The 23764-nt window shown below is 38.2% G+C and overlaps 8 protein-coding genes, 1 long non-coding RNA gene and 1 pseudogene across 11 annotated transcripts; 5 read left to right on the forward strand and 5 right to left on the reverse strand.

Annotated features, from left to right (window-relative positions):
• Positions 1-180: 180 nt before the first annotated feature.
• On the forward strand, positions 181-2157 carry LOC108843272 (PWWP domain-containing protein 5). 2 transcript variants are annotated; one of them, XM_057002733.1, is made up of 2 exons: positions 181-294; positions 366-2157. In XM_057002733.1, exon 2 carries the CDS (start codon positions 389-391, stop codon positions 1973-1975), a length of 1587 nt encoding a protein of 528 aa, XP_056858713.1. In that variant the 5' UTR covers positions 181-294; positions 366-388; the 3' UTR covers positions 1976-2157. The 2 variants fall into 2 exon arrangements, with proteins under 2 accessions (XP_056858713.1, XP_018471929.2); XM_018616427.2 differs by having other exon boundaries at positions 185-294; positions 378-2157.
• Positions 2158-2205: 48 nt separating this feature from the next.
• On the reverse strand, positions 2206-3352 carry LOC108843273 (40S ribosomal protein S23-2). Its single transcript, XM_018616428.2, has 4 exons — positions 3224-3352; positions 2803-2958; positions 2591-2717; positions 2206-2498 (listed from the first exon to the last, which is right to left on the reverse strand). The coding sequence occupies exons 1-4, from the start codon at positions 3226-3228 to the stop codon at positions 2358-2360; spliced, it is 429 nt and encodes a 142-aa protein (XP_018471930.1). The 5' UTR covers positions 3229-3352; the 3' UTR covers positions 2206-2357.
• An 84-nt stretch (positions 3353-3436) lies between these two features.
• LOC108841091 (F-box/kelch-repeat protein At5g51250-like) lies at positions 3437-5084 on the forward strand. Of its 2 annotated transcripts, XM_057002734.1 has the most exons (2): positions 3437-4699; positions 4800-5084. In XM_057002734.1, the coding sequence occupies exons 1-2, from the start codon at positions 3500-3502 to the stop codon at positions 4842-4844; spliced, it is 1245 nt and encodes a 414-aa protein (XP_056858714.1). In that variant the 5' UTR covers positions 3437-3499; the 3' UTR covers positions 4845-5084. The 2 variants fall into 2 exon arrangements, with proteins under 2 accessions (XP_056858714.1, XP_018469373.2); XM_018613871.2 differs by lacking the exon at positions 4800-5084 and having other exon boundaries at positions 3438-4749.
• Positions 5085-5093: 9 nt separating this feature from the next.
• Positions 5094-6115, reverse strand: LOC108842250 (mitochondrial import inner membrane translocase subunit TIM14-3). The gene is made up of 3 exons (XM_018615108.2): positions 5957-6115; positions 5617-5795; positions 5094-5369 (listed from the first exon to the last, which is right to left on the reverse strand). The coding sequence occupies exons 1-3, from the start codon at positions 5957-5959 to the stop codon at positions 5213-5215; spliced, it is 339 nt and encodes a 112-aa protein (XP_018470610.1). The 5' UTR covers positions 5960-6115; the 3' UTR covers positions 5094-5212.
• Positions 6116-6521: 406 nt separating this feature from the next.
• LOC108842249 (protein IQ-DOMAIN 2) lies at positions 6522-9202 on the reverse strand. Its single transcript, XM_018615107.2, has 6 exons — positions 8929-9202; positions 8574-8695; positions 8145-8480; positions 7825-8046; positions 7471-7590; positions 6522-7346 (listed from the first exon to the last, which is right to left on the reverse strand). Exons 2-6 carry the CDS (start codon positions 8631-8633, stop codon positions 6723-6725), a joined length of 1362 nt encoding a protein of 453 aa, XP_018470609.1. The 5' UTR covers positions 8634-8695; positions 8929-9202; the 3' UTR covers positions 6522-6722.
• Positions 9203-11396: 2194 nt separating this feature from the next.
• On the reverse strand, positions 11397-12710 carry LOC108842252 (uncharacterized). The gene is made up of 5 exons (XM_018615110.2): positions 12583-12710; positions 12265-12335; positions 12006-12152; positions 11817-11890; positions 11397-11728 (listed from the first exon to the last, which is right to left on the reverse strand). Exons 2-5 carry the CDS (start codon positions 12313-12315, stop codon positions 11593-11595), a joined length of 408 nt encoding a protein of 135 aa, XP_018470612.2. The 5' UTR covers positions 12316-12335; positions 12583-12710; the 3' UTR covers positions 11397-11592.
• On the forward strand, positions 11632-12091 carry LOC130507923 (uncharacterized). Its single transcript, XR_008942573.1, has 2 exons — positions 11632-11773; positions 11882-12091. It is a non-coding gene; the product is annotated as an uncharacterized LOC130507923 (long non-coding RNA).
• An 85-nt stretch (positions 12711-12795) lies between the features above and the next one.
• Positions 12796-15859, reverse strand: LOC108842251 (importin subunit alpha-9). Its single transcript, XM_018615109.2, has 11 exons — positions 15673-15859; positions 15319-15544; positions 15083-15236; positions 14875-14977; positions 14608-14792; positions 14435-14514; positions 14123-14273; positions 13820-13901; positions 13670-13728; positions 13285-13590; positions 12796-13184 (listed from the first exon to the last, which is right to left on the reverse strand). Exons 1-11 carry the CDS (start codon positions 15722-15724, stop codon positions 13020-13022), a joined length of 1563 nt encoding a protein of 520 aa, XP_018470611.1. The 5' UTR covers positions 15725-15859; the 3' UTR covers positions 12796-13019.
• Positions 15860-16038: 179 nt separating this feature from the next.
• On the forward strand, positions 16039-17848 carry LOC108828338 (lipid phosphate phosphatase gamma). The gene is made up of 2 exons (XM_018601997.2): positions 16039-16774; positions 17684-17848. Exon 1 carries the CDS (start codon positions 16102-16104, stop codon positions 16768-16770), a length of 669 nt encoding a protein of 222 aa, XP_018457499.1. The 5' UTR covers positions 16039-16101; the 3' UTR covers positions 16771-16774; positions 17684-17848.
• A 1336-nt stretch (positions 17849-19184) lies between these two features.
• Positions 19185-20497, forward strand: LOC108841985 (uncharacterized; annotated as a pseudogene).
• Positions 20498-23764: the final 3267 nt, after the last annotated feature.

Genomic DNA, 23764 nt, shown 5'->3' on the forward strand with positions numbered 1-23764 from the left:
GAAAATGTAAAATGATATTTTTTGAAACAAGGACTAGAATAACATTTTTTAAAAAGAAACAGAAAGAGGAGTATTTATTAGTGATTTAAAATGGCTTTCTGGCCTATTAAACTAACTCGGCCCAGTAATTTAATGTCAAGACTTCAGGCCCATTATTTGAACTGTGCTACGTGGCCTTTCGCTAATAGAAAAAAAAAAAAGAAAAAAAGCTGAACTCATTCATTTCAGGAGACGTCTTCCTTAGCTCTCATCGCCGGAGAATTCTCGCCGTCACGCTCGCCGGAAGTCTGCTCGGTTTAAATTTTTTTCACTCTCTCTCTCTCTGGTTTTAGAATCAAATTTGTGCTGACTCCTCTGTTTTCTAGGGTTAATTTTAGGGCTACTCGTCATGTCAACGGACTCAGAAGCTGATTTCGTGAGTGGAGAGTCTGATTCTGAAAACGATAGCAAAGGTTTATTAGATGCAGAAGAGACTAGCAAAAGTGAGAACGAGAATGTCTCCGCTGCAGAGTCTGATGATGATTGCTCGCAACAAAGATCGAAACTGGAGAGTCTGAATCTATCTGATTCAGATTTGGTTTGGGGCAAAGTGAGTAGCTATCCGTGGTGGCCTGGACAAGTGTTCCTCGATCCATCCGTCGCGTCCAGCAAGGCCAAGAAGCACTTCAAGAAGAAGGGGACTTTCTTGGTTGCTTACTTCGGAGACTTCAGTTTCGCTTGGAACGATGTATCCAAAATGAAGCCTTTCCATCAGCATTTCTCGCAGATGGCGAACCAGAGCGACTCCTACGAGTTTCGTAACGCTGTGTGTTGTGCTTTGGAAGAGGTTTCGAGGAGAGTGGAGTTCGGTTTGTGTTGCGGTTGTGTCTCCGAGGAAGCTTATTACTATGAGAGAGTCAAGACCCAGAAGGTGATGAATCCTGGTGTTAGAGAGGAGTCACGGGTGAGATACGGTGGAGATAAGGCGTCGGATGCTGTCTCTTTCGAACCGGGGAAACTTGTGGAGTATGTGAAGGGTTTGGCTTGCTGTCCTAGATATGATGAGAGTGATAGTCTGATGTTTGCGAGTAAACGAGCTCAGGTTTTGGCGTTCCAGCAGTGGACGAGTTACCTTAACTTTCCTAGATATGAGACGTTTCTTAAGGATATGACTGATGCAAAGACAGAAGAGGATTGTGTTGCAGACAGATCAGTTGAGGAAATGGTTGGGAAGAAGCGTAAGGTTGAGTCTTTGGAGTCAGGTAAGGCTGAGAAAAAGATGAAGAACAACCGGCAAAAGCCATGTTTTTTAATGGAAGCTATCCCTTTGAGAATGGAAAGCGAGATGATGACGACTCATACACTAAAGCCATTGGGTGATTCCAACTCTATTTCAAAGCTGGAAGTTGGGAACAAGAAGATTAAGAAGCCTGGACTCAAAGAGCTTGCCCAAGAAAAGACTTATCCTCCTGATGACATGATCTCAAGCCGAAAGGGAACACCTCAACCACTCATCTTAGAGCACTCGAATTATGAAGATTTTGAGAAGTACATTGAAGAAATGTCTTGCAGTAACCGCAACCACGACCCGGAGAAGGCGAGTATCACTGAGATATCAGAACCTAGTGATGTGAAAGCATCTTCAGACCAGCATATCTTACCTGAGAATAAAGATATCCCTGGCTCAGGCTCCCAAGACTGTTCAGGAGATTCATCAGCACCCAATGCATTGATCCTCAAGTTTGCTAGTTCAGGTTCCGTTCCATCCGAGGAAAAGCTGAACAGCATATTCAACCGTTACGGTCCCCTCAGAGAAACGGAGACTCGGGTGATGAAGAAAGGCAAGAAAGCCAGAGTTGTGTTCAGAAGAGGTGAAGATGCAGAGACTGCCTTCAGCAGCTCCGGGAAATACAGCATCTTTGGACCTTCTCTCCTGAGTTACGGCCTCAAGCATGTTGGTCAGAAAGCCAAAGAGGGCAACGAGTTAACCCAGTGAAACAAATTGTAGGCAACTGTTTAGTATCAAAAACTTTAGGGTTTATCAAAGATTAGGATACAAAGCTAACTTTTGTTATGATGTGTATGATCTCGACATCAATCTTGAATTGATATTAAGGATTCAGACAAATGTGGAATGTAAACTGACAAGGCAAATTAAGCAAATGGTTTTAGTGATAAGATACGAGTAACTGATTCAAAAACCAAATATAATAATATAGGGACGAGGAAGCTAAACTCAAAGATTCATTAAGAAAAATACGTTTCATCACACCATGTTCTTGCTTAAAGTAGAGAAGATAAAGATAGTATTCTTTGAAACTGAACTAGCAAAAAGTGATTTATAACATCAAAATGAATGCAAAAGCTTGGCGCATTGTCTATGATCTAGGCTTCTCCTTCTTCTCTTTGAAGAGGGCAAGGAGTGAAACACCAGAAACCTTGACAACCTTGAACCTAACTCCGGGAATATCTCCCACAGCGTGACCCTTACGACCAAATCCAGCGATCAACACCTCGTCCTGCCCACAACAGTAACACATTCAATATTCCGACAGAAGCAAAGTCAACGGTAAATGATTGGTTACAAAGTCTTTTCAGATTAGAGACTTACATTTTCCTCAATGTAGTTCAAGCAACCATCGTTGGGGACAAAAGCGGCAATCTTCTTTCCGTTTTTGATAAGCTGGACTCTAGCACACTTACGGATAGCAGAGTTAGGCTGCTTAGCCTCAATACCACTGTATGATCAAAAACACATATAATCATCATCAGCTATATATAAACCGATTAGAAACTCAAAACTGCCGTTAAAAATAGCCTTACATTTTCTCAAGAACGATGCCCTTGGCATGGGAAGAGCCAGCGAAAGGCTTCTTCCACTCATTACCTTGATGGGACTTCTTGTACTGCTTGTCAGCCCACCTCTGATTAATCCTAAGCCTTTTGAGCTTGCGCCCAGCTCCCATTCCCCTTGTCTTACTGCGAACATATTTTAGGACGTTAACCAACTTTCATTTGATAAGGTCAAAAAAGTAATCTGCGATTCAATCTCAAATGTATCACGAGAAACTCAATAACTCAATTCAACTTCGAATAATTAAGTTCGTACCTACATCACATATAGATAATAAGTATCATCAAGTTATCTATCAAAATGGACTCTCTACTTTACTCAGAACAAAGAAAAATCAAGTCGAACAGAGAAACAGAAGATGAAGAAGCTAGGAGAGGGGTGAAAGCGTACCCCATGTTTGTCGATGGAAGGAGAGAGAGAGAATCAACAGCAAAGAGAGGTACTTGCGGCGACAAGCGCAGCTACGAAGAGGAGAATAGTTTTAAAAGCGGCTCCGGAAACCCTAAACCTAATGAAGCTATGTAAACTACGCGATACCTTAGCCCATTAATACACACACTCGGCCCATTAATACAAAGGCCCATTACATCTTGGATGCTGCGGACACGTATATATATCGATTGAGAGAATCGTCTCAAACAAATATTTTTTTATCGGGGAAAAGTGATGAAGAGGTTGATGATGATCAAGGGCGATTTCGTGTCGAGGAAGAAGAAGAAGCCAACTCCAAACACATCCAACGATGATGATGATGCGATACTTCCATATGATTTACTACTGATAATCGTGGCACGCGTTCCAGTATCCTACTATCGGACTCTGTCACTAGTCTCCAAGACCTTTCGATCTATGGTGGCATCACCCGAGCTTTACAAGACCAGGTCACTCCTGGGCATCACAGAGAGCTGTCTCTACGTGTGCTTGAGGTCCGGGTTCGGTTCTTACAAGTGGTACACCCTCTCCTCCTCCAAGACCAAGAGAAGTGGCGGCGGCTATGTTTTAGCTAGAGTCCCAGTGGTGCCCGATGACGACGACGATGATTTTTATGTGTGTTATTCAGAGCTTGTGGCTGTTGGTTCTGATATCTACGGCTTTAAGAAATCAAATACTGAGCAGACCTCCTCATCAGGGGTCTCGATTCTCGATTGCAAGTCCCACACGTGGCGCAAGGCTCCACCCATGCCAGTGGAGCTAGATAAACTTTCCGCCAGGTTCGTTGGTGAAGATGGGAAGATATATGTGCTAGGGGGACGGTATCGTGAAGATTCGTTTAAGATGTCGTCCCAGGGATTCGACACAAACACGCAAACTTGGGATCTCCCTTGCCACCGTGGAGTGGATTGCTGCGGAATGCCTTGTATTGTTGATATCGACGGAAAGCTCCACGCGGTAACTCGTATTTATGACGGAAACCACGCGGTAACTGTCTTTGATAAGGTGTTTGCTTTCAATTCAAAGCAAGGTAGATGGGACCTGGTTGAACGATATTCGAGGATGATGACTGATCATGTTATGCGGCGCTCAGAAACCTGCTGCGAGATAGATAATGTTCTCTACTCTGTTTCTTACGACGGAGCGCTGAGATGGTACGACACCGACAAGAAAAGGTGGAGAGATTTGATGGGGCTGCCTGAGGTGTCTTATCCTTCTGGTTATGGTTCTTATGTTAAATTGACGGGTTATGGTGGTGGAAAGATGATGGTTTTCTCCAATAGAAATTTAAGCAGCGGTCGCTTGTTGTCTCAACGTGACGACATATTTTGTGCGGAGATAGCGCTTGAAAGACGCGATGGAGACTGTTGGGGCAAAGTTGAGTGGTTTGGTAGTGTGCTTTCAGCCGTCCCTAAGGGAACTGAGTTCGTTAAGGTTGTTTCTGTAACGCTTTGATGATGAATGAATGCTTCGTGTCTTTTTCTTTTTTTACTTTATTTTATTTCAAATTCTGATTGAAATTTTTCTTTTTCAGTTAAGTTTCTTATACTCTTTGTCTTCAGTCCATCAAATGGGTTAAGGTGATCGTCTCAGGCGAGTCTGTGAACAGCTCTTCATCCTCTGTCAACAAACGATTCTCTAAGATATACTTCCCCAATCAAGTACCCAAAAAAGAGAGGTTTTGATGGTTTTTTCTTACTCGGCCCATTACATCTCGGACCTTAAGATGCTGGTCGTCTGAAACGGACACGTACATATGGTAGCAAGAAAAGATATTTGATTGACAATCATCCCAGACATAATTTTCTCGCTGTGTGAAAAAAAAACATAATCACATGTTTCTTTGCAAAGAAACATAATAATGATATATACACAAACAAGTAGAGCACAAAACCAAAGTGAAAAAAGACAGTAGTCTGGGAATAAAACTGTCAATATATATGAGAATCAAAAAGCAGAGCCAGAGTTATTGGATTTGCCAAGCATCATATCTTTGGCTTCATTGATCTTAGAAGCGAGATAGTGGCTACCTCCAGCGTCAGGGTGGTTTGCAACCATCACTCTCCTGTGAGCTTCTTTCACCTTCTCCGCCGCTACCCTCTCCCTGTGTTATTATGTGGCACAAACTCAGTCAAGCCACACCAGAGCATAATCTACAAAGTTGGCTTTAATCTCAAGGGCGTTTGAATCAACTACTTTTGACAAAACCAAACCCCTACTAAATCGAATGTATTAAAGCAAAAACTCAAGGGATATTCACCAAACTCTAGCTGGTATCATCCTTGATGAAATCTCAATACCATATCAGTTTAAGGAGGAAAAAAAATGAATCAGGAGGATTAAGGACAGACCTAACTCCGAGAATGAGAGCAGCTTCTCGGCGTGTCATGGAAGTTTGGAAACCACCTTCATAAAACCTGCGAATTCTAGGGATGGATGGCCTGGCCTTGAAGGCGTGCCAAGCAATTATACCATATCTACCAGCTAGAGCAGCGGCAGCTACAGCAGCACCTGCAACCATTGGCGTAGCCTGTTTAAAACCCACAAGTACAAGAAACAACATCAGACACCAAGAAAACGGTACCAACTCAAATAAACATTCTTAATTGCTTTTACAAAACCAAAGACAGATCATCAATGTCTAGATTTTTCAACAAAATTCTTTTTTTTTTCACGTAGCTAAAGACTTACCATTATTTCACGTAGGTTTGAGCGAAGTTGTTACGCAGATACAAAATCGGATTAAACAAACGATAAATTTCTCCAGCTGAAGATTATCCCTTATCAAATTTGGGAAGCGGATGGGTTTAGGGTTCTCCAAGAGAGAGACGATTAACAGAAAAAAAAAAAGAAACAGAACAAAAAGGACTTTGCCTCCTTTTGTCTTAACTTAACTTATTCGTTTGCGTGGGGAAGAGGTCGACTATGTGAATATTTCCAATTTTTTTAATCAGGTCGGTTATGTGTGAGTCAAAGTCAATACCTTCTTCCTGCTTCAGAGGATTCGTCAAATATATATGCTCTCTTTCGTATGTCACCAGTCAAATAAGTACCATACGAAGAACCTTAACTACAAATGTTTCTATAAAATAATTAGGATTTGATTACCAAGTACCACTATTATAAAAGTATGTTAATTAAGATTACGCTTATAATGTTGCAACTTCAGATATGAGTAAAAACAAACGGACTATCCAATAAAAAATAATCTCTTAAAATATTTAACAAAAAAAAAACATGAATTTCAAAGGTAACCTTATCGTCGAATAATGAAGTTTATTATAAGTAAAAGAAAATAAATGACACGCGTTTACACTCTGCACAAATGAATTACCAAACTGAAAGTGAACGTATAACAAACATACAATACAACCATTTCCGACAGATACATATAAGTGGAATCATAAATATCTCTTTTTTTAAAAAGACAGTAATAAATAGAAATACCTCAGCTTCCTCATCCGTTGGTCGCGGTGACGACGCCGCCACTCTCCACCTTAGGCGGAGCTGAGAACCGCCGTGGTTTAGGCAACGCAGGCGAAGCAGGATACGAGAGGCGTTTCTTAGCCGTAAAGCCATCGTTCTCCTGTGTGGTACCACTACCACTTGATGGGCTCTGAGGCTTGTTGTTGACCCTGGCTCTAGCTGATTTAGTTGGAACCATATAGCTAGGGAGAGTCTGTGAGCCCGCTACGCTCTCGTCATCTCTGACTGATGAACCAGCGATGCTGTGTCTACGGTTCCTCTCGGATAGGACCGAGATTGTGCTCTTGGCGTCGTCGTCGGTGGATTTTCTGGAGGATTGGTTTAGCCTTGAGGGAGTTGGAGGAGAGAAGAAACTGTTTTTGTTTCTTGGAGTAGTGCCGCCTCTTGCGGATGATGGTGTGTTTGGTTGAGTTGAGTTGTTACGGTTAATAGAGCTCTTGACTGGGGCAGCATTGTCGTTGTTTTGTTCTTTATCGGAACTGTTGTCCAGTGGTCGACCAGCCATCCATCTCTCTAACCAGCTCCAACCCCATGTCGGATTGCTCGGATCCATGAACATCGGGTTTCCAGACTTAGAATTGTTCTTCCAGTTTTGCTGCAAAAACAAGAACATATATGAATCATCACATCGTTTTAACGAACCACAGATTCAACTCTAAAGTATGTTGTTCACTTTTTAATTGTATCTTTCCGGCATCAGGTTAGATTGATTGGATTACCTGATGAGTGTATGCATAAGCCAACGCCCTTTCTCTTCTCATCGTTGCCTCGTACTTGCTCAGTAATTTAGCTTCAACTTTTTCCTTCGATTGAATGCTATCATCCCAGTTATCCCCACTCTGAGCGAAGCATAAGAAAAAAACAGAATCAATTAGCACAAGTCCAGATTCCCATTTTCAGATAGAAAAGAAGAGACATCAATATGAATAAAAATGCTCGTGAAACAGTATATACCATCATCAACTAAATTCTACGTCTAAATCATCTGTTGGTCTTAGCATTACTATCACCTCACATCTAGAATAGAGTAAGAAACTGAATCAAATGGATGTAAGAAAGAGAAAGAGAGAGACCTTCAAGCCGGCAAGCTCTTTGGCATGCTTCTGAAGGAGTTGTTTCTGGCGAGCCTGATTCTCTTCAGACATTCTGATTCTCCTAGCTCGGATTTGTGACTGCACACGAGAGAGAGTCTGCATACATTTCAAAGTATTTGCGGCTTGGCGTTTCACAACAGATCCTTCCATCAATAACCTAAGCCTGACCAAACCCCTCATTGCCCGCAGTGCTCTCCTTGCCTGTTATTACCCCACAAGATAAAGGAAACTCAAAATGAATGGAACAGCAAAACATCTCGGCAGTTCAAGGAGTTGAATTGTACGAAGCAAAAACATACCAAATAGCCTCTAAAAACAGTCTGAATCAAGATAGCAGCGGCTTCTTCGTTAGACTTTCCAGCAAACCGAGCACGAGGACGAACCACCACCACCTCAGGAGGAGGAGGAGCAGATGAAGATGGGGCTACAGGGACGACATCAGTCCTCGTCGTCCCATTCACAGCATCAGTCGAAGGAGGGGAGAGATTGATGCTCCGTTCGACAATCACTTCAGCTACTCTCACCTCAAGAGGAGGAGCAGGAGGAGAAGATTGCCTGGCGTGGTCCGCTGTCAGGGGAGTAGGGTTAGAAGAGATCACACCATTTGGACTCTCAAGAGATTTGCGTTTTGACTTCTGAAAAATACATCAAAATATGTCAACAACACATACGCGAGAGAGAGAGAGAGAAAGAGTATAATAAAGACACAGAAGGCTTTTGCAGAAGACCTTAGAATCAGGGCTGAAGGCTTTCTTAACGCTAGAAAACCACTTTGCTTTTTTCCCCATCTCTCTCTCTCTCTCTCTCTCTTCACCGTTTCACTCCTCCTTCCTCTTTGTAAATGTAAATCCTTCACAGAGAATTAATAAGTAGAAACTACAATTATTTTCAATAAGTAAAAACTTTAAACCTAACCTAGTAGTGATATCTAACTCATACAATAAGCTTCAAAATCAATGAATTCAACATTCCACACAAACGCCAAAAACATGATTTAATTGCCAGATCTCCATATCTATGAGCTAAATTAATCAATGAAACTCGAATAGTTCAGCTCGAATCGTGAACAAAGAGGAATCGTACCTGCGATAGACAGTGGCACCAGATCTGATAGAAGAAGAAGAAGAAGAGGAGCTAGAAAAGTCTTCTAACGTAAAAACAACACTAGAGTCCACCCACCGCTTATCGGAGAAGAAGAAGACGAAAAGGCGTGTAGAATCGGGTGAGTTTGGATCTTTGCTGAGGTGCCAAGATATCTTCTCTTCTTCACATTCTCATTATTGTAGCGAGAGAGAGAGAGAGAGAGAGAGAGAGAAGACAGATTGATTCAAAGCTGTGTGTGTTAGAGTATTTGTGACGGTGTGTGTTTCTGCGTGAACCCACTTATTGGGCCGCTTTTGTGGGGCCCACTTTCCCTTTTTCTTACCTTCTTCGTCATTACTCTTTTACCTTTTTTATATTTAAACTTGTTGTGGTAATTTGCTTAGTTTATGGAATCAAAAAGCTAATGATAAGTTTGATTCTTTACGTTTCATTAACTTCTCAGTTATAATTAACTTTGTGTTCAGCTGATACCTGTAATAATTTTTTATTTGCCTTCAACTGAAACGATTTTTAATGAAAATTTAACAAAGAGAAACGACTTGTAATGAATAAAAGTTTATCTAAAGTTTGGCAATTAAGAGTTTACAAAAAAAAAAGTTTGGCAATTAAGCAACGGTGGCCATCTAAAATTTAAATTATTAACAGCTTCACCCAGTAAGATCGGTCCTCTACTTGAGCTGAAAAGGCTAATAAGCATTCAGCAACATGGTTGAAAGTTTTTATTCGTCTTTTGTGGGTTAAAAGTTAAAGTATTAACACCATCCTATCTTTTCGTTGGAATATTATTTTTTATCGAACAACCATCGTTTTTGGTTGTATTAATAGCATTTTATAACATCGTTTATCTTACACAAGTAGGAGTAAAACCGACAAAACATGTGAACTAAAATATCCACCAGTGATGATACAGCCTTTTAATCATTTTAAATATGTTCTAATTAACCATTATATAACGTATCTTCGATTCTGGATTGAATCATGATATTTGTTTGAACATTGTTCATTTGCTCACCATATCCTATGTTTGATGGTCAGATTTCTCCACACTTCTAATTAAAATTTCCAATTAGATATTTGTCACATAATACAGAAATTCATGCAACAATAAATATTTATCAGGACAGAGAAAATGGAATTTTAGTTATTTATATTTAACATATATACATCAAAAGCCATTTCACAAACTTTTACATTTTTTTTTTCATTTTTGGTCAACTATATAATTTCATTATATCTCGAAAATACCATATTGACATACGATGAACTAGGATGATTGAAATGTTATTTAAATTTGTCTCATGAATTGAGTATTACACCTGCCTAAATCATTGACTTTTTAGAGATAAACCTAACAGGTTTCTTTATCAGTGGCCAGCTTGTACCAGTCTTCTTATTAATTTCGTTATTAACAAAAGAAAAATGCATTTTAAAATATCTCATCACTCCAAGTGGCGTCTTTCGTTAACAGAATTTTTGGTATATAATAGTAGAGCTGTTTTCATATATAAATAAGTGATATCTAGCCGTTGGAGTTTTATAATTTCAACTAATCAAATGAGGAGATTTATAGTTTTAGTATATAATAGAGCTGTTTTCATATATAAATAAGTAATAATTTCGTTATTGTCGTCCATAATATGGTAGTGGATGTATATATGTATAAGAATATGTTTCTGGTAATTTATAATAACAATAGGTGTCGCCAAAATTGGTAGTTAAGTTGGGATATGACATTTCACCTAATGATAATTATAGTTTCTAATATCTTTTTTCTTTTTGCTAGAAAGTTTCTAATATCTTTGTTACGGGAAAAAAGAAATTAATTCTCTCACGATTTTTTTTTGTTTCTGAACTTTGCTCTTAGAAATCTCTTTCCCCGTCGGTCCATTTTGTTTTTTGGTCTTTGCATTTTAGCAAAGTGAATTACGTAAGTTTACAAAAAGAGGTGAATTATATATCAACAAACTATATGTTAAAACCTTATTATTACTTTTAAACAGCTAGACAAAAAAAAATCGGTAGCTAATGCATTGAATCAATTAGAGGGTGACCGCACTGACAATATTCGCATCGAACCGAAAATCGATTTGGCATTATATATTGTAATGACGGTGGGGGTCACGTAAACATAGTCAGGGCCGTTAGCGTGTAAATAGATAAGCCAGAGAGTTGGTAACGACCCGACATTATGTCTTGTCGTCATAACGCAACGGCAGAATTTTTTTTATTATTCTTTTGCAGAAGGATGATGGTAGAAGGCTAGAAGCTAATTAACACCTAAACGTGATCTCACGAATAAACCATACCTTCTTTTCTTTTTTATCTCAGTGAGTTTAACCGAGTAGATAATTCATATGAATGGTTTGGTCCACAACCTTGGTGAAGTTATCCGTTAAGGGGAGTCATTTTTATACTAAGTTATTAACATTCAAAATCTCACCGAAAAATAAAAAAACACAATTCTGGCTTTATCTGAGAAGGTTCATGATAAGATTGTTCCATGTGTTCCTTCAGAACGTGATACAGCTTTTAAATCGTGCAAATCTAATTTTCCCAACTAAACACATATATGTTGGCGATATGTAATATGTTCTCAGTAATGGATGATAGTACTACTTCCTTTGTGGGTTTAGATTGGTTACCTCAAGGCTCAATGTTAGGATTCTGAATGAGGAAGCGAGCGTTGTGTAAGAGAGAAGTAGTCTCCTCGTTAGATGCATCAAGCAAACGCAATTCCTTGATCTCTTCCTGCCATTTCTCAACATGCTCCTTGTGTATCCTGTTCATATACTCATGTGAGTGTGATGTAAACATCTCAATTAAGGTACATACATGAAAACATTATGGAGTCTTTTTTTTAATCTCACGTGATCAAGCGTTCTTCGAATTCGTTACTGAGTTCCTTGAACATTGTCTTTCCTGTGTCAAGCAGATTAGAGACCTGCAACAAGAAGAAGAAATGAGAAGAATGAAGAAGAAGAATCATCGGTGAATGAACATAAGCAAATCTTCTCAGACTTAATCAAAATGCGTTTTATTATTTCAACACAGCTTACAGTCTGAGTGAAGCTCTCAATCTTGTCGAGAATCTGAGCAATGTTAAGTTCCATCTCATCAGAAGCAACAAGTTTCGTCTCAGTTTCTTCATTCTCAGTTGTATCGAGGCACATTCCATCTCTCGAATCTCCTTTTCCCTCTTCATCCTATCAAAAGTCCAGACCAATAGTTTTTTAAAAAGAAATCTAATCCACTACTACAGATCATCATCATCATCATCATTATCATCGCAAGATCAACGGAAGATAAGAAACATACAGAAGGCTTCATGCGTTTCCGAGATCCTCCGTTTCCTGCTTCTCCTTCCATTTTTCAGCGATTGTGTAAACCTGCAGTGGTAGCGATTCTCATGAATTTCGAATTTCCGACGCACAAACGAACGATTACACATCCCGAAAACAGATTTCGATTAGTGATTCTAAGTAAGCGATGTTCGTTAAGTAAAGCATCGCTACAGATTTTCGATTTTCGAAATACGAAACCGTACACGATTGCATCCCGATCAATCAACCTGAATATTACCGAATCAACTAGATCGAGATCTTCGAAGAGGATTAATAGAGAGAGGAAACTTACGAAAAATGAAATCCACGCGACGATGAAGGAAGAGTTGCTCCGAAGGAACTTGAGAGAAGATGAAAGAGTGAGCGAGTGTGGAGAGAGCGGAGTGATGACCAAGGAACCCTTTTAAATAAAGAGTTTTTTAATTAATATTTTTAAACGACCTCTTCCAGTTAAAGTAAACGTCATTAGTGGATATGATTATGCGAGGAAGCATCTACTCTTGAATTCACTGAACTCTCCTGCTTGTAACACTAAAATGCAAAAATCCCAACTTGTGAGACAAATACTGTATTACAAAGTTACAACAACAACACAAACCAAATCGCTAAACATGTCAACTCTCTCTCACACACTTCAAATTTCATTGCGATGACTGGTTTTCTTTTAATTCCATCATCCCACTTTGTTTCTACTCCCACATGATTTAAAACAATGAGCCTGAGGCAACTTCATTCATCGATTCCATAATCTTCACCAAAGTATTTATCCACAAGACTGTTTGCCATGACTCTCAGCTCTTCGTTTTCATGGAACTGGAACCTCTCCATTGCATCTATCCCGTCTTCTCCTTCCACAAGCTTTGGACCTTCTCCGTTCGGCATTCCTCTTAAAACCTAACCAATCAAAACCCATAATCCAAATATGACTATTCGGCATCAACACAGAAGCAAATTCTCACTTGAGGTTTTTAAGACCAGTTAGTTAGTTGCTCACCAGCTCAATGAATTGAAGACCAAGCCTAGCAGTTTCTATATCAGGGGATCTGACTAGATCAATAAAACCCCGGAGGCAACCACCGCTGACGATGGAGACTAAGTGCTCTTGAATTATCCTCGGTCTTGTGTCTCCTTCTGCAGATTCCACACACAGATTTCCCAAGACATAGGCAACTTCTTTCTTTATATCAAAGGGTGATGTAGAAAGAAGCCGTAGCAACAATGGCATTGCTTCAGTTGAATGTATCATCCTCTTGTGTTCAATAGATCCCGCAGCTATATTTGATAACACCCACGCAGCTTCCTACAAAACTGAGTTCAGTGATGAAGAAAAGAATATCTTCAGATAAAAGAGGAAAACGAAGTGGGTATGCGATACTGACCTTCTTCAAGACACGGTGTTCGCTTCTTAAGCACTTTGCAAGCACACCAATGACGTTTTCTGAAAAATGATCCGGGATGTCAGCATATTGAACAAGATAAATGATCAAGCTAACGGTGTATTAGCCGAAATAGTTAAACCAGATACTAACCTTCAGTGTTCTGTCCACCGATAAGGATGGTTAACATTGCTTTGGGATCAACAGAGACAAAGTTGCCTAAACTTCGTAGAACCTGAATGCAAACTCAAGTTTAGACAGAATCCAAAATGCAGAATTTGAAAAAAAAAAAGACATTAGCAAGTAGTTCGTATTCTGTTTTAGTCAACCATATGCTAGTAAGGGTATAAATGAAACAAATATGACCTGTAAGCAATCCCTTGAATAGTATAATACATTGTAGTATATATGAACTAAATACTAACTAGATTTCGGATAAGTCTATTGAAAAGTTACCGGGATGAGAAGTTGTAGACTGTTTGAAGTTGCTAATCTTTCCACAAGTAGTTGAAGAATGCCTCCTTTCAATAGCATACTTGTAGCAATATCTGAGAGGGCAGAAAGGTAAACAACAATCCAAGCAATTTCCGTGGCAATCTCTTCATCCCTGTAACCAACAATCAATAACATTTTAACAAAATTATCCACCAAATTTGACCAAAATAATATGGATGACATGCAAATGACTCGCATGAAGCTCAATAATCAGTAAGAATCAAACCAAGCTAAGCACTTTTGCTGCAATAAGAGAGATGAAACTTTGCTCACGTTTTCTTCAAGTGTCGGAGAATTGCCTCAACTATCCCATCGACTCTGACAAGTTGCGCTGCTGCCTTTGATTCAGGTCCCTATATTAATGCATAATGATTGACATTACTGTGTAACAATGGATTTGTGAACATAAACAATTGTGATAAAACAAGCGCCAGACTTTTTCACACCTTGATCAGATTTGACAATGCCCATGCAGCTGTTCTTACAGTTGAACCCTTGTCGGGAAAAATCATACGTGCTAGAGGTGGCAAAGCCCCTTGAGACAAAAGTACATTTCTCAACTCTTCTCCTTCACCCGCAACGTTACCAATCGCCCAAGCACACTGCTCAGCCACCGGCGCAGAGCTCTTTTCTAAATAAGAAAATGGAAGCAAATGAAATCTAGTTCAACTAAAAGAACAAACAAATAAAAAACTTAGTTGCCCAGTACAAACCTCCAAGGTGAGCAATGAGCAATGGCAGTGCAGGCAATAGAGCTTTTGTTTCTTCAGGTTTTCCAGCAGCCATATTAGTAAGACACCAAGCTGACTCAAGTAACTGCAATTAGAAAGAAGTGAGATAAAAGATCACAAACCTACTTCATATGTCTTGAATCAATCCATATTAGATACTTGGAATAGTCTCAAACTTAATGTAAGAAACCTGCTCGTCGGGAGAGCCAAATGAAAGACACTGCACAAGCAAAGGTATTGCACCAGCGCTGAGCGCAGCTTCTATAGGAGGGAACTCAGATTTCGACAGTAAACGCCTGAGTTCCCTAAGAGCAGCCACCCTCTTCTGCATTGCACCCTTTCCCCTGAAAAAAAAATGACAAACTTGATCAATCGATCCCTAGGCGTGTTATGGTTTTTTTTTCCAAGTTGATAGGATTCACTTACTGAGATTGAACAGCAGACTTGAGCTCTTCCACGGCTTTACTAGTCTGAGCCTCCAAAACTGTCTGATCTTCATCAACCATCATCTCATTCTCAACATGAGCATCCTCATCATCACAGCCATTAGTACCCACCCTACAAAGCCGCTTCGCCCGAACCAGTGATTCTCTTCTTTCCTTGGCAACCGTAACAGCTTGTTGCCGCCTTCTTTGACCCGCAACATTCCCAACTACACACTCGTCATATCCAGAAAATACAATCAAAATCCATTTAACATATTGAAAAATCCAATAATTCTGCAAACAAAAAAACTGAATCACGGCCAAAACCAAACGCGAAGAGAATCAAAATAATCACCTGAGGACTTAATTGGGTCTCTTCGATTAGACGCGGATCCATCATCTGCCATTGGAGACGCCGGACCACTGTTAGTTTCTTCCTTGAGTAGGGCTTGTTTCTTCAGAATTGTATCGGAGAAAGGTTTTACAAAATTTTCTGCGGCAAATCAAAATGTCGACGAGTTGGATAATTTTGGATCCAGCGCCCGCCCGAATGCCCATGAAACCCGAAAAAAACACGGAGTTTCGCCGACTAGTATTTTTCCTTAAGTCCCTATAGTTTTTAATTAATTATGAAATAGCACTGTAATCTTAAGAAAGTAGTATTCAGTCCAACGACTTTGTTTCAAAAAAAAATATATATTTCAAATTTTAGTTTGTTTCATACTTATTTATTTTGTCCTAACACGATTCCTTTTTGGATCTATCCCCATCCTCTCTCGATCCAATGGACCTACCACAACAGCTCAAGGCCGTAACTCTCACACACGTCCGTTACCGCCGCGGCGATCACCTCGGCCATTTCCTCGCCTGGATCTCCCTCGTCCCCGTCTTCATCAGCCTCGGCGGATTCGTCTCCCATTTCCTCTTCCGCCGCGAGCTCCAGGGGATCTTCTTCGGCGTAGGCCTCGTGATCTCCCAGCTCATCAACGAGCTCATCAAGACCTCCGTCGAGCAGGCTCGCCCCGAGACCTGCGCGCTGCTCGAAGCCTGCGATTCGCACGGGTGGCCGTCGAGCCACTCGCAGTTCGTTTTCTTCTTCGCGACCTACTTCAGCCTGATGGCGTGCAAAGGGATCGGGTTCTGGTTCGGGCTGAGGAGCAGGTGGATCCTGAATCTGCTGCATTGGTGTCTCGCGGTTGTGACTATGTATTCTAGGGTTTACTTGGGGTACCACACGGTGGCGCAGGTTTTCGCGGGGGCCGCGTTGGGGGGGATCGTTGGCGGGAGTTGGTTCTGGGTGGTTAATAGTGTGTTGTTTCGTTATTTTCCGGTGATTGAGGAGAGTGCGTTGGGGAGGATGCTGTGTGTGAAGGATACTTCTCATATTCCTGATGTGTTGAAGTTTGAGTATGACAATGCTAGAGCTGCTAGAAACAACGCTAAATCCGATTGATTTGGTAAGTCTAGCAGCTCTTGGAATAAGCATATGGTGCTTTTATTTTAGCTCAAGAATGTAGTGTGATGATTCTTACTACTCCGTATCTAGATTCTAAAGCTAGTATAGATAAGTGGATGTCTGATTGTTTTTGTTGGTGTGTAATGCCATTTCTGAAAGTTTTTGTTGCTCGTGGCATTGATTGGTAACTATGGTGGTGGATGCGGCATATCTCGATTAACCCTTTATTGATCTTGATCGGTATAATGACATTTTGAGACTGGTTTTGGATCATCTTGTTTTAGATATAATACCAACTGAATGATTGAACTTAGTTGTCAAGGTTATGGATAATTGTACTTGTTATCTTATTGACTTTGTAGGTGCATCAATTGAGCATTAGAAAACACACATGATGAACAAATGTGAACGTATATGAAATGCATTTTACCCCATGTTTTGAGAACCCAGCTTCCCTGTTTTGTCTTCTCAATTTTCTAGCTTTGACTTAGTGCTAGGTTTTGTACTAAGGAGTATCTAGTCCTTCTAGTTCTAAATCCATCATCTTGGTTGTCACACTTGTATTATTTATTCATTGAATTGGCTTTATTTGCATTTACGCATTCCCCAACTTTGAGTGCTTGCTTTATGCTGATTATATGGCATTAAGAATTCAAGCAGTCTGATTCATTCATCAGAACACACTAACGGAAACATGGAAAACAATGGGTTTCCCTCCATTTCTGTTGTTCAATAATATAAGAACTGGTATTCATGGAATCGGCTGGTTTTGCTGATCTTAATCTATTTCTCAGTAAGCTTAATCAAAACGCTAAAACTAGTTGAACTCATTCTGCTTGTAGTTCATTAGCGATTCTGATCATCCCTCATAATATTAAATCTATCTCTGCATTGCTTCATCTTATTTCAGGTCGTAAATTCACTGTTATAACGCTCAAATGAACATGAAACTCACAAGAGCCTTCTTCACACTTATTATTTATTAAAGTCATTGTTACATCCCTTTTTTTACTATTGACATATCTGTATTGAAAGATACATTGCTTCTTTAGATTAAAGAGAAAAGTTATTGGTCTGTGGTTTTTTTAAGGATTCAAGCACGTCTAGTGTATTTGTTCAATAGTCAAGAGAGAAATTATGGAAAGAGCTGAGAAGACTTATGATGCGTTACTTGAGTTCACATTGGAAAAGGAAATTATTCTAGGTTGGTGTCTTTCCATGTGATTGTCTTCTTTGATGTGTCTTCTTCACTTTGTCACTACACGCAAGAGTCAAAAAACTTTATTCCGTCTAAAGCGGATCCCTATATTACGTTTCTGCAGACACTAATGTCTCACATGCATGTGGTGAAAAAGTGATATTCGAAGCTATTGTTTGAATATGATTACCTAAGTTTCTAGAAAATTTCATCTAAAGTTTCTAAATGATAAATATTATTTGTTTTCCATGTTTTTTTTTTGGTTTTTGGAAACAGTCAACAAGTGTAATTTGGGTGGATATATATCCATGGGTTAGTGATGGAGTCGATAGTGGGAGACAAGAGTTGATAACTTGATATGGAGAGTTGAGTGGCTTTTACTGTCCAAAAAGATCTCACTTTATGTTTTTAGTCATCTCCAAATCATAACATCAAAAGCTACGTCAAATTCTTACTTCTATGTCCTAAATACATTACTCATCGATTCTGCTTTTAGACCATCAACCTCTAGTGATCTCTTGGCCAATAAATTGCTATTTTCCCGAAATTGGGTCCAGTTTTCTGTTCTCATCATATTTGTTTGTCTGTATTTAGTTCTTGTTTAAAAATAAGCAGTAACAAAAACTTCAAATTCCTAATTTGTGAAGAATCATAAAACTGAAATGTAGTTTTAATAATTTGCCTTGAACTCTCCCTAAAAAGTATCTTGGTAATACGCAAGTTGGTATGAATGATAAAAGATACAAATGTTCAACAACGTCGTACTGAAAAATGAAAAATGTTGCGTCACCACTCATTTGATAAATTATTTGTGATTCTATATAAATGACGTAATAAGTTGTTTTTGTTCCTTGTCGAACGCGTGTTATAAGATTTTGAATACTCAATAAAACGACACAACCAAATTTAGATTTAAAATTTTCTAAAGATTCTTTCCAAAGTAGTCAAAGATGCAGAAGAAGATTAAAAGAATATAGTAATAGATTGTGTGGTTCAATGTACTTACTTATCTCTATTAGTTAGAGAATCACAAAATCTTTAAAAGAGAAGAAAAGTGACTAAGAAGTTAATCGAAATTGTTTGTATGAATAAGTAAGTGCTACAGTAGCGCAGATTAAGACGTAAATCATACTATTAAACATAGATTAAACAGATTTGACCAGAAAAAAAACATAGATTAAACAGCCTATAAAGTGAGCTCATGAGTCATAAAGAACCTAAAAACGGAACTAATAAAAGAAATGTTTTATTTCGTAAAACAAAACATCAAGTGCTGAAAGCCTGAAAGTAAAAAAATAAAACGGAAAAAGTTAGAGAGTACAGACAAAACGAAAGCTGAACTCAGTGGGGGAGAAAGGAGGAGAGATTAGAAAGCAAGGAAGAAGGCGATGATGATTTCCCGGAGACCCGTTTCGAGTCCGGGTCAGGTCGAGAAGTATCCGCCGCCTTTCATGTGGTTCCTGAAGAGCAACAGTAACGGCGGGAGCAGAAGCAGAGGCAAAGGAAAGTCCCGCGCGAGCCCTCTCTTCGTCCGCCGGAATAAATCCGCGGCGACGGCGGCGGTGACTCAAGAACCGTCGTCTCCGAAAGTCACTTGCATGGGTCAGGTCCGGGTCAGACGATCGAAGCCGAGAATTCAACCCGAGTCTCGCGAGAACCCGACCCGAAAACGATGCGAGTGGATCCGGAACGGGTCGTTTCGTAACGGTCTCGCTGGGAAAATCAAATCGTCGTCGTTTTGGCCCAAGTGGAAACTGTTTACGTTTCCGTGTTCTCGCCAGAAAAAAACGAAGAGCGAGAAAGAGAAAGATTCTCCGGTAAGTCAATTGAATCGTTCGGTAACGGAATCGTCTGTAGAAGTTGAAGAGCTAAACGAAGAAGAAGAAAATTTCAAAATCCCTAAATTAATTGTGTCGCCGGCTTCCTCCACGCCCACGCCGCCGATGAACGCTCTTTTGCTGACGAGAAGCAGATCCGCGCCGTACAGTTCGTCTTCGCTGGCTTTCAGATTCTGGGAAGAGAACAACGAGCGAGAAGCAGAAGCACGAAGGGGGAGAGAGCAGAGTGTTAGATCGGAAAGTGCGAATTCGAAAATTGCCTCCGGAGTCGCCGACGAGAAAATGAATGGGGCTAAGGAGTCGGAGGCCAACATTGATGGGAATGAGGTAGGGAGAACGGAGTTAGGGTGTGTGCGGCGGCCGGAGTTGACAAGGAGCAAATCGGCGCCGGCGAGGATCGGGGAGAAGATGGTGTGCTTCTGGATGAAGAAGAAGGTTAGGCAGGGTTTAGGTCTCTCACGTGATTAGTCACTTTACTTGACTAATACCTTAATTAATCGGCTAATTTTCACTGATTAGTATAAATTTGACTGTGCTAGTATCAAGTGATTTATGTATATGTATTATAGGAAACAAATTGTAAAGCAGATTTGTATCCATGCATATAGCTTAAGCGTAGGTATGTGTGGTATTTAAAATTGTTAACAATACATATACAAAATCCTTTCAAATTTCTAATTTTACGTTACACTTGATTCTTTTGATCAAAAAAAAAAAACGTTACACTTGATTCATAATATACTTAATTCCGGCAATCAAACAAAACATAACTTTTTCGAGTTTCTAGAGATCATTCAGAACATTACAATTACAAACTCAGTTTATTTTATTTTTCAAAACAAAACATACATTTTTTTAAATGATGTCTCCAATATGCATATTTGCAAAACAAAATATAGCATTTTCCTACATATCCTATAATTTGTTTTCAAGTAATAGTATGGATCAATTTTGGAAAAAGAAAAGTGAAGCTTCTTCTAGCTAAAAAAGGAAGCATCTTCAGGCCCAACTTGTAGATGGACTTACATATTGTAAGGCTTCTAGTTAAAATGTTTGGACCAATTGAAGACCCAAAATGTAGTTACAAATAATTAAGGATCTAAACTTAATACTACTCTATTACGTGACAGAAAATATGAAAAACATAAGAGTTATGAATAAAGAAAGAGGATGGGTGGTGGACTGGTGGGTGTGAAAATGAACGGAGTCGCCTAAGCAAACACAGCCATGAAATAGCTGTAGAGACGAATATGGACCCATTGCAATTTATGGGTTTATGAAGACGAACCACGAATATTTTGGACATAATCATTTATGGAGTTCTAACTCAGACACATATCTATAAATGTAAATGATGCTACAATATATTTCAATTACCATTCCCCAATAGAGAGACATCCTCTCACCTAATTCTTTTTTCTTTTGAAAATGCAACTATTGGATTTATGATTTTCTCATAAAATCCATTTGATGAAACCAAACTGAACTAAAAACTAGTGTGATTTCGATTAATATGGTATTAACATCCTTAGCAATTCTGACTGTTGGGATTTAAATGGTTTTAATTTTGTCTATTTGTTACTTTGAATAAATATGAACTAAAAGATTTTTTGTTTTGTAAAAGAAAAAAATGAAAATGTAAATATGAACTAAAAAGATTCACCATGAATAAAAACAATTTTAAAGTTTCAATTTCTTATGAAGTCAAAATGTTTTCCTTTTGAACTATATACATTGGAATGTACGGATGTACTTGGGTTATATATAAAAAATGTTTCAGTGCCGACGATATAATATAAACTCAAAAGCTATATAAAAAATGTTTCAGTGCTGATTTTGGAGTCAAATTTCTTTAAAAAGGGCATATTGTTTATCTTTTTAATCCATTTTCTATAAAATCAGATAGTCTGATAAACACAAATATTATTATTTTATTATTATTTTTTGCGTGTTTACATACAGCTTCTTGGGAAAATATATATACAAATACAAGAAATCATTTTCTCTTGACAAACAAAATATTCAATAAAACACTAAATTATCATGTTTATTACAAATATTAGCGTTAATTTATTTTATATGTGTGTATAAACGGGAGAAACAAAATCAGGTCCTTAGTAATTTTTGTATCTCTTGAAGTTACTCTCTATTCTTGCATGTTTTATATATAAATAAATATAATTTGCATGGTGTTGATATATATTTTCATTCTAAGCATCTATATTATTAAAATTGAAATACATTTTTAATATCTTTTGGTTTTTGCTAAATGTTACATATGTGTCATTGCCATTTATTTATGAGTGAAAATTAATTAAAGATATAGTTAAATTATATTTTTAATTACATCTAACAATAAATATTCAGTCAGTTAACTCAGCTAAATTTTCGTGAGATTTAACTAAAGTAATTACATGTACAATCAAAATGCACGATGCAAACAGAATGCATAGTAAATAAGTAAAAAGTTGCATATGCTTTATGTTATACATTTTATATTGTTTTCATACTTTGTACATTTAAATAATCCTACAAAGTAAATCATATATCATCATATTTCGTTTATAAATTTACTCGCTTGTAGAATTCTATGCAAACAATACGACTTAAATATATACATTATGGTATGAGTAGTAGCTGTTCTTATATATTTACATTAAATAAATATATCCACAGGATAACATATACACATCAATAAGAGCCACACATATTTTGACATACAATGTTATAGAATATAACAATTATAATTCGTATACAAACCAAAATTTATGATTTATTTCGTTACATTTATCAAATACATGGATTATCTTATTTGATTTTAAATTAACAAAAATAAAATCAATGTAAAACATGTTAAAACACTAGTTATTAAAATAAATTTCCCATAGCAAGGGTTCAAATAATTTGAAATTCTCAAAATTATGGTCTAGTTAAGAAAAAATAACTAAAATGATATATACAATTTACAAATTATATACAAAACTTAAAAATGTTAAATTATATATTTAATTTATAATGATCATTAAAAAATGTAATCAAAAGTTAATTCCGCGTTTTAAAAACGTAGATCAAAATCTAGTATATATTTAGCGAGGAATCTAATAAAAATATTTTGGTACTCTTAATATATATATGTGGGGGGTGCACGATACATCCATCGGCCTACTTGAATTAAATGGAAAGGTAGAGAGTACAGAGCTGTACAGTTGTAAGAAGTGGGGATAGATTGAAGCATATAACATTAAACTCAATATATATCAACTTGATACCAGCGATTTCTCCAATAAATAATGTTTAGATGTTATTAAGCGATTTACAATATATACATTCCCATATCACTGCCAAATAACAAATTATGTTTGACTGTGTAAGAAAAATGTTTGACTGTGTCTGGCGTCAATAAGTAACAAAATATGTACTTTTAAATAAAAGTTAATAGTGGTCGGGTTGTTCGTAGCCTAGTGGCTGCTGAGCTCTGCTTCGGGCCCTGACGTCGGGGGTTCGACTGCTACTTACTTCAATTTGAGGATTAAAAAGTCCAAAAGTGACCAATTGACAAAACAAAAAAAAAAGTTAATAGTGTATGGGATGAACCGTGAACGTACCATGTTCTTACGAAAAAAACAATGGTTTGGTAAGTTTGTGCGTTCACTGTTTGCATAAGAAATCGTCTTATGCAGTATATAATATAGTAAAAAGAAGTCTTAGAAGCCACCGAATATTACTATATATGGTTAACTAAATGCAACAAAATTAGAATGAATAGATTGAAACACGAGTTCAGCTTGGAAGCCATGAGATTGAAAGCTAACATTGTCCCGCCCACATGAACTTGTCTTTTCTTATTTCTATTTTATCTTTTCTTCTCCAAATTAAAAGTATATGGTCGTGAAAAATAATTTATGACGTCCGCTCTCATTTTTACCGTCCACAATTTATTGTCTATGTATACACA

Source organism: Raphanus sativus, chromosome 2, assembly GCF_000801105.2.
Source record: "Raphanus sativus cultivar WK10039 chromosome 2, ASM80110v3, whole genome shotgun sequence".
Taxonomy (NCBI): Eukaryota; Viridiplantae; Streptophyta; class Magnoliopsida; order Brassicales; family Brassicaceae; genus Raphanus; species Raphanus sativus.

What these genes read in the sequence shown, in the direction of transcription:
- LOC108843272 (XM_057002733.1), top strand. Translation starts at nt 389, where the DNA reads ATGTCAACGGACTCAGAAGCTGATTTCGTGAGTGGAGAGTCTGATTCT.
- LOC108843273 (XM_018616428.2), bottom strand. An exon ending in GGCATCGTTCTTGAGAAAAT is followed by an intron (nt 2,718 to 2,802) that starts GTAAGGCTATTT and finishes TTGATCATACAG; the next exon opens with TGGTATTGAGGCTAAGCAGC. An exon ending in TGAACTACATTGAGGAAAAT is followed by an intron (nt 2,499 to 2,590) that starts GTAAGTCTCTAA and finishes TGTTGTGGGCAG; the next exon opens with GACGAGGTGTTGATCGCTGG.
- LOC108841091 (XM_057002734.1), top strand. Translation starts at nt 3,500, where the DNA reads ATGAAGAGGTTGATGATGATCAAGGGCGATTTCGTGTCGAGGAAGAAG. An exon ending in AGGGAACTGAGTTCGTTAAG is followed by an intron (nt 4,700 to 4,799) that starts GTTGTTTCTGTA and finishes TTTCTTTTTCAG; the next exon opens with TTAAGTTTCTTATACTCTTT.
- LOC108842250 (XM_018615108.2), bottom strand. An exon ending in GCTCTCATTCTCGGAGTTAG is followed by an intron (nt 5,370 to 5,616) that starts GTCTGTCCTTAA and finishes ATAATAACACAG; the next exon opens with GGAGAGGGTAGCGGCGGAGA.
- LOC108842249 (XM_018615107.2), bottom strand. Translation starts at nt 8,633, where the DNA reads ATGGGGAAAAAAGCAAAGTGGTTTTCTAGCGTTAAGAAAGCCTTCAGC. An exon ending in CCTTCAGCCCTGATTCTAAG is followed by an intron (nt 8,481 to 8,573) that starts GTCTTCTGCAAA and finishes TGTATTTTTCAG; the next exon opens with AAGTCAAAACGCAAATCTCT. An exon ending in AAGAGCTTGCCGGCTTGAAG is followed by an intron (nt 7,591 to 7,824) that starts GTCTCTCTCTTT and finishes TGCTTCGCTCAG; the next exon opens with AGTGGGGATAACTGGGATGA.
- LOC108842252 (XM_018615110.2), bottom strand. Translation starts at nt 12,315, where the DNA reads ATGGAAGGAGAAGCAGGAAACGGAGGATCTCGGAAACGCATGAAGCCT. An exon ending in GGAAACGCATGAAGCCTTCT is followed by an intron (nt 12,153 to 12,264) that starts GTATGTTTCTTA and finishes GACTTTTGATAG; the next exon opens with GATGAAGAGGGAAAAGGAGA. An exon ending in TTGAGAGCTTCACTCAGACT is followed by an intron (nt 11,891 to 12,005) that starts GTAAGCTGTGTT and finishes TTCTTGTTGCAG; the next exon opens with GTCTCTAATCTGCTTGACAC.
- LOC108842251 (XM_018615109.2), bottom strand. Translation starts at nt 15,724, where the DNA reads ATGGCAGATGATGGATCCGCGTCTAATCGAAGAGACCCAATTAAGTCC. An exon ending in CGGTGGACAGAACACTGAAG is followed by an intron (nt 13,729 to 13,819) that starts GTTAGTATCTGG and finishes ATCATTTTTCAG; the next exon opens with AAAACGTCATTGGTGTGCTT. An exon ending in GTCTTCAATTCATTGAGCTG is followed by an intron (nt 13,185 to 13,284) that starts GTGAGCAACTAA and finishes TTGATTGGTTAG; the next exon opens with GTTTTAAGAGGAATGCCGAA.
- LOC108828338 (XM_018601997.2), top strand. Translation starts at nt 16,102, where the DNA reads ATGGACCTACCACAACAGCTCAAGGCCGTAACTCTCACACACGTCCGT.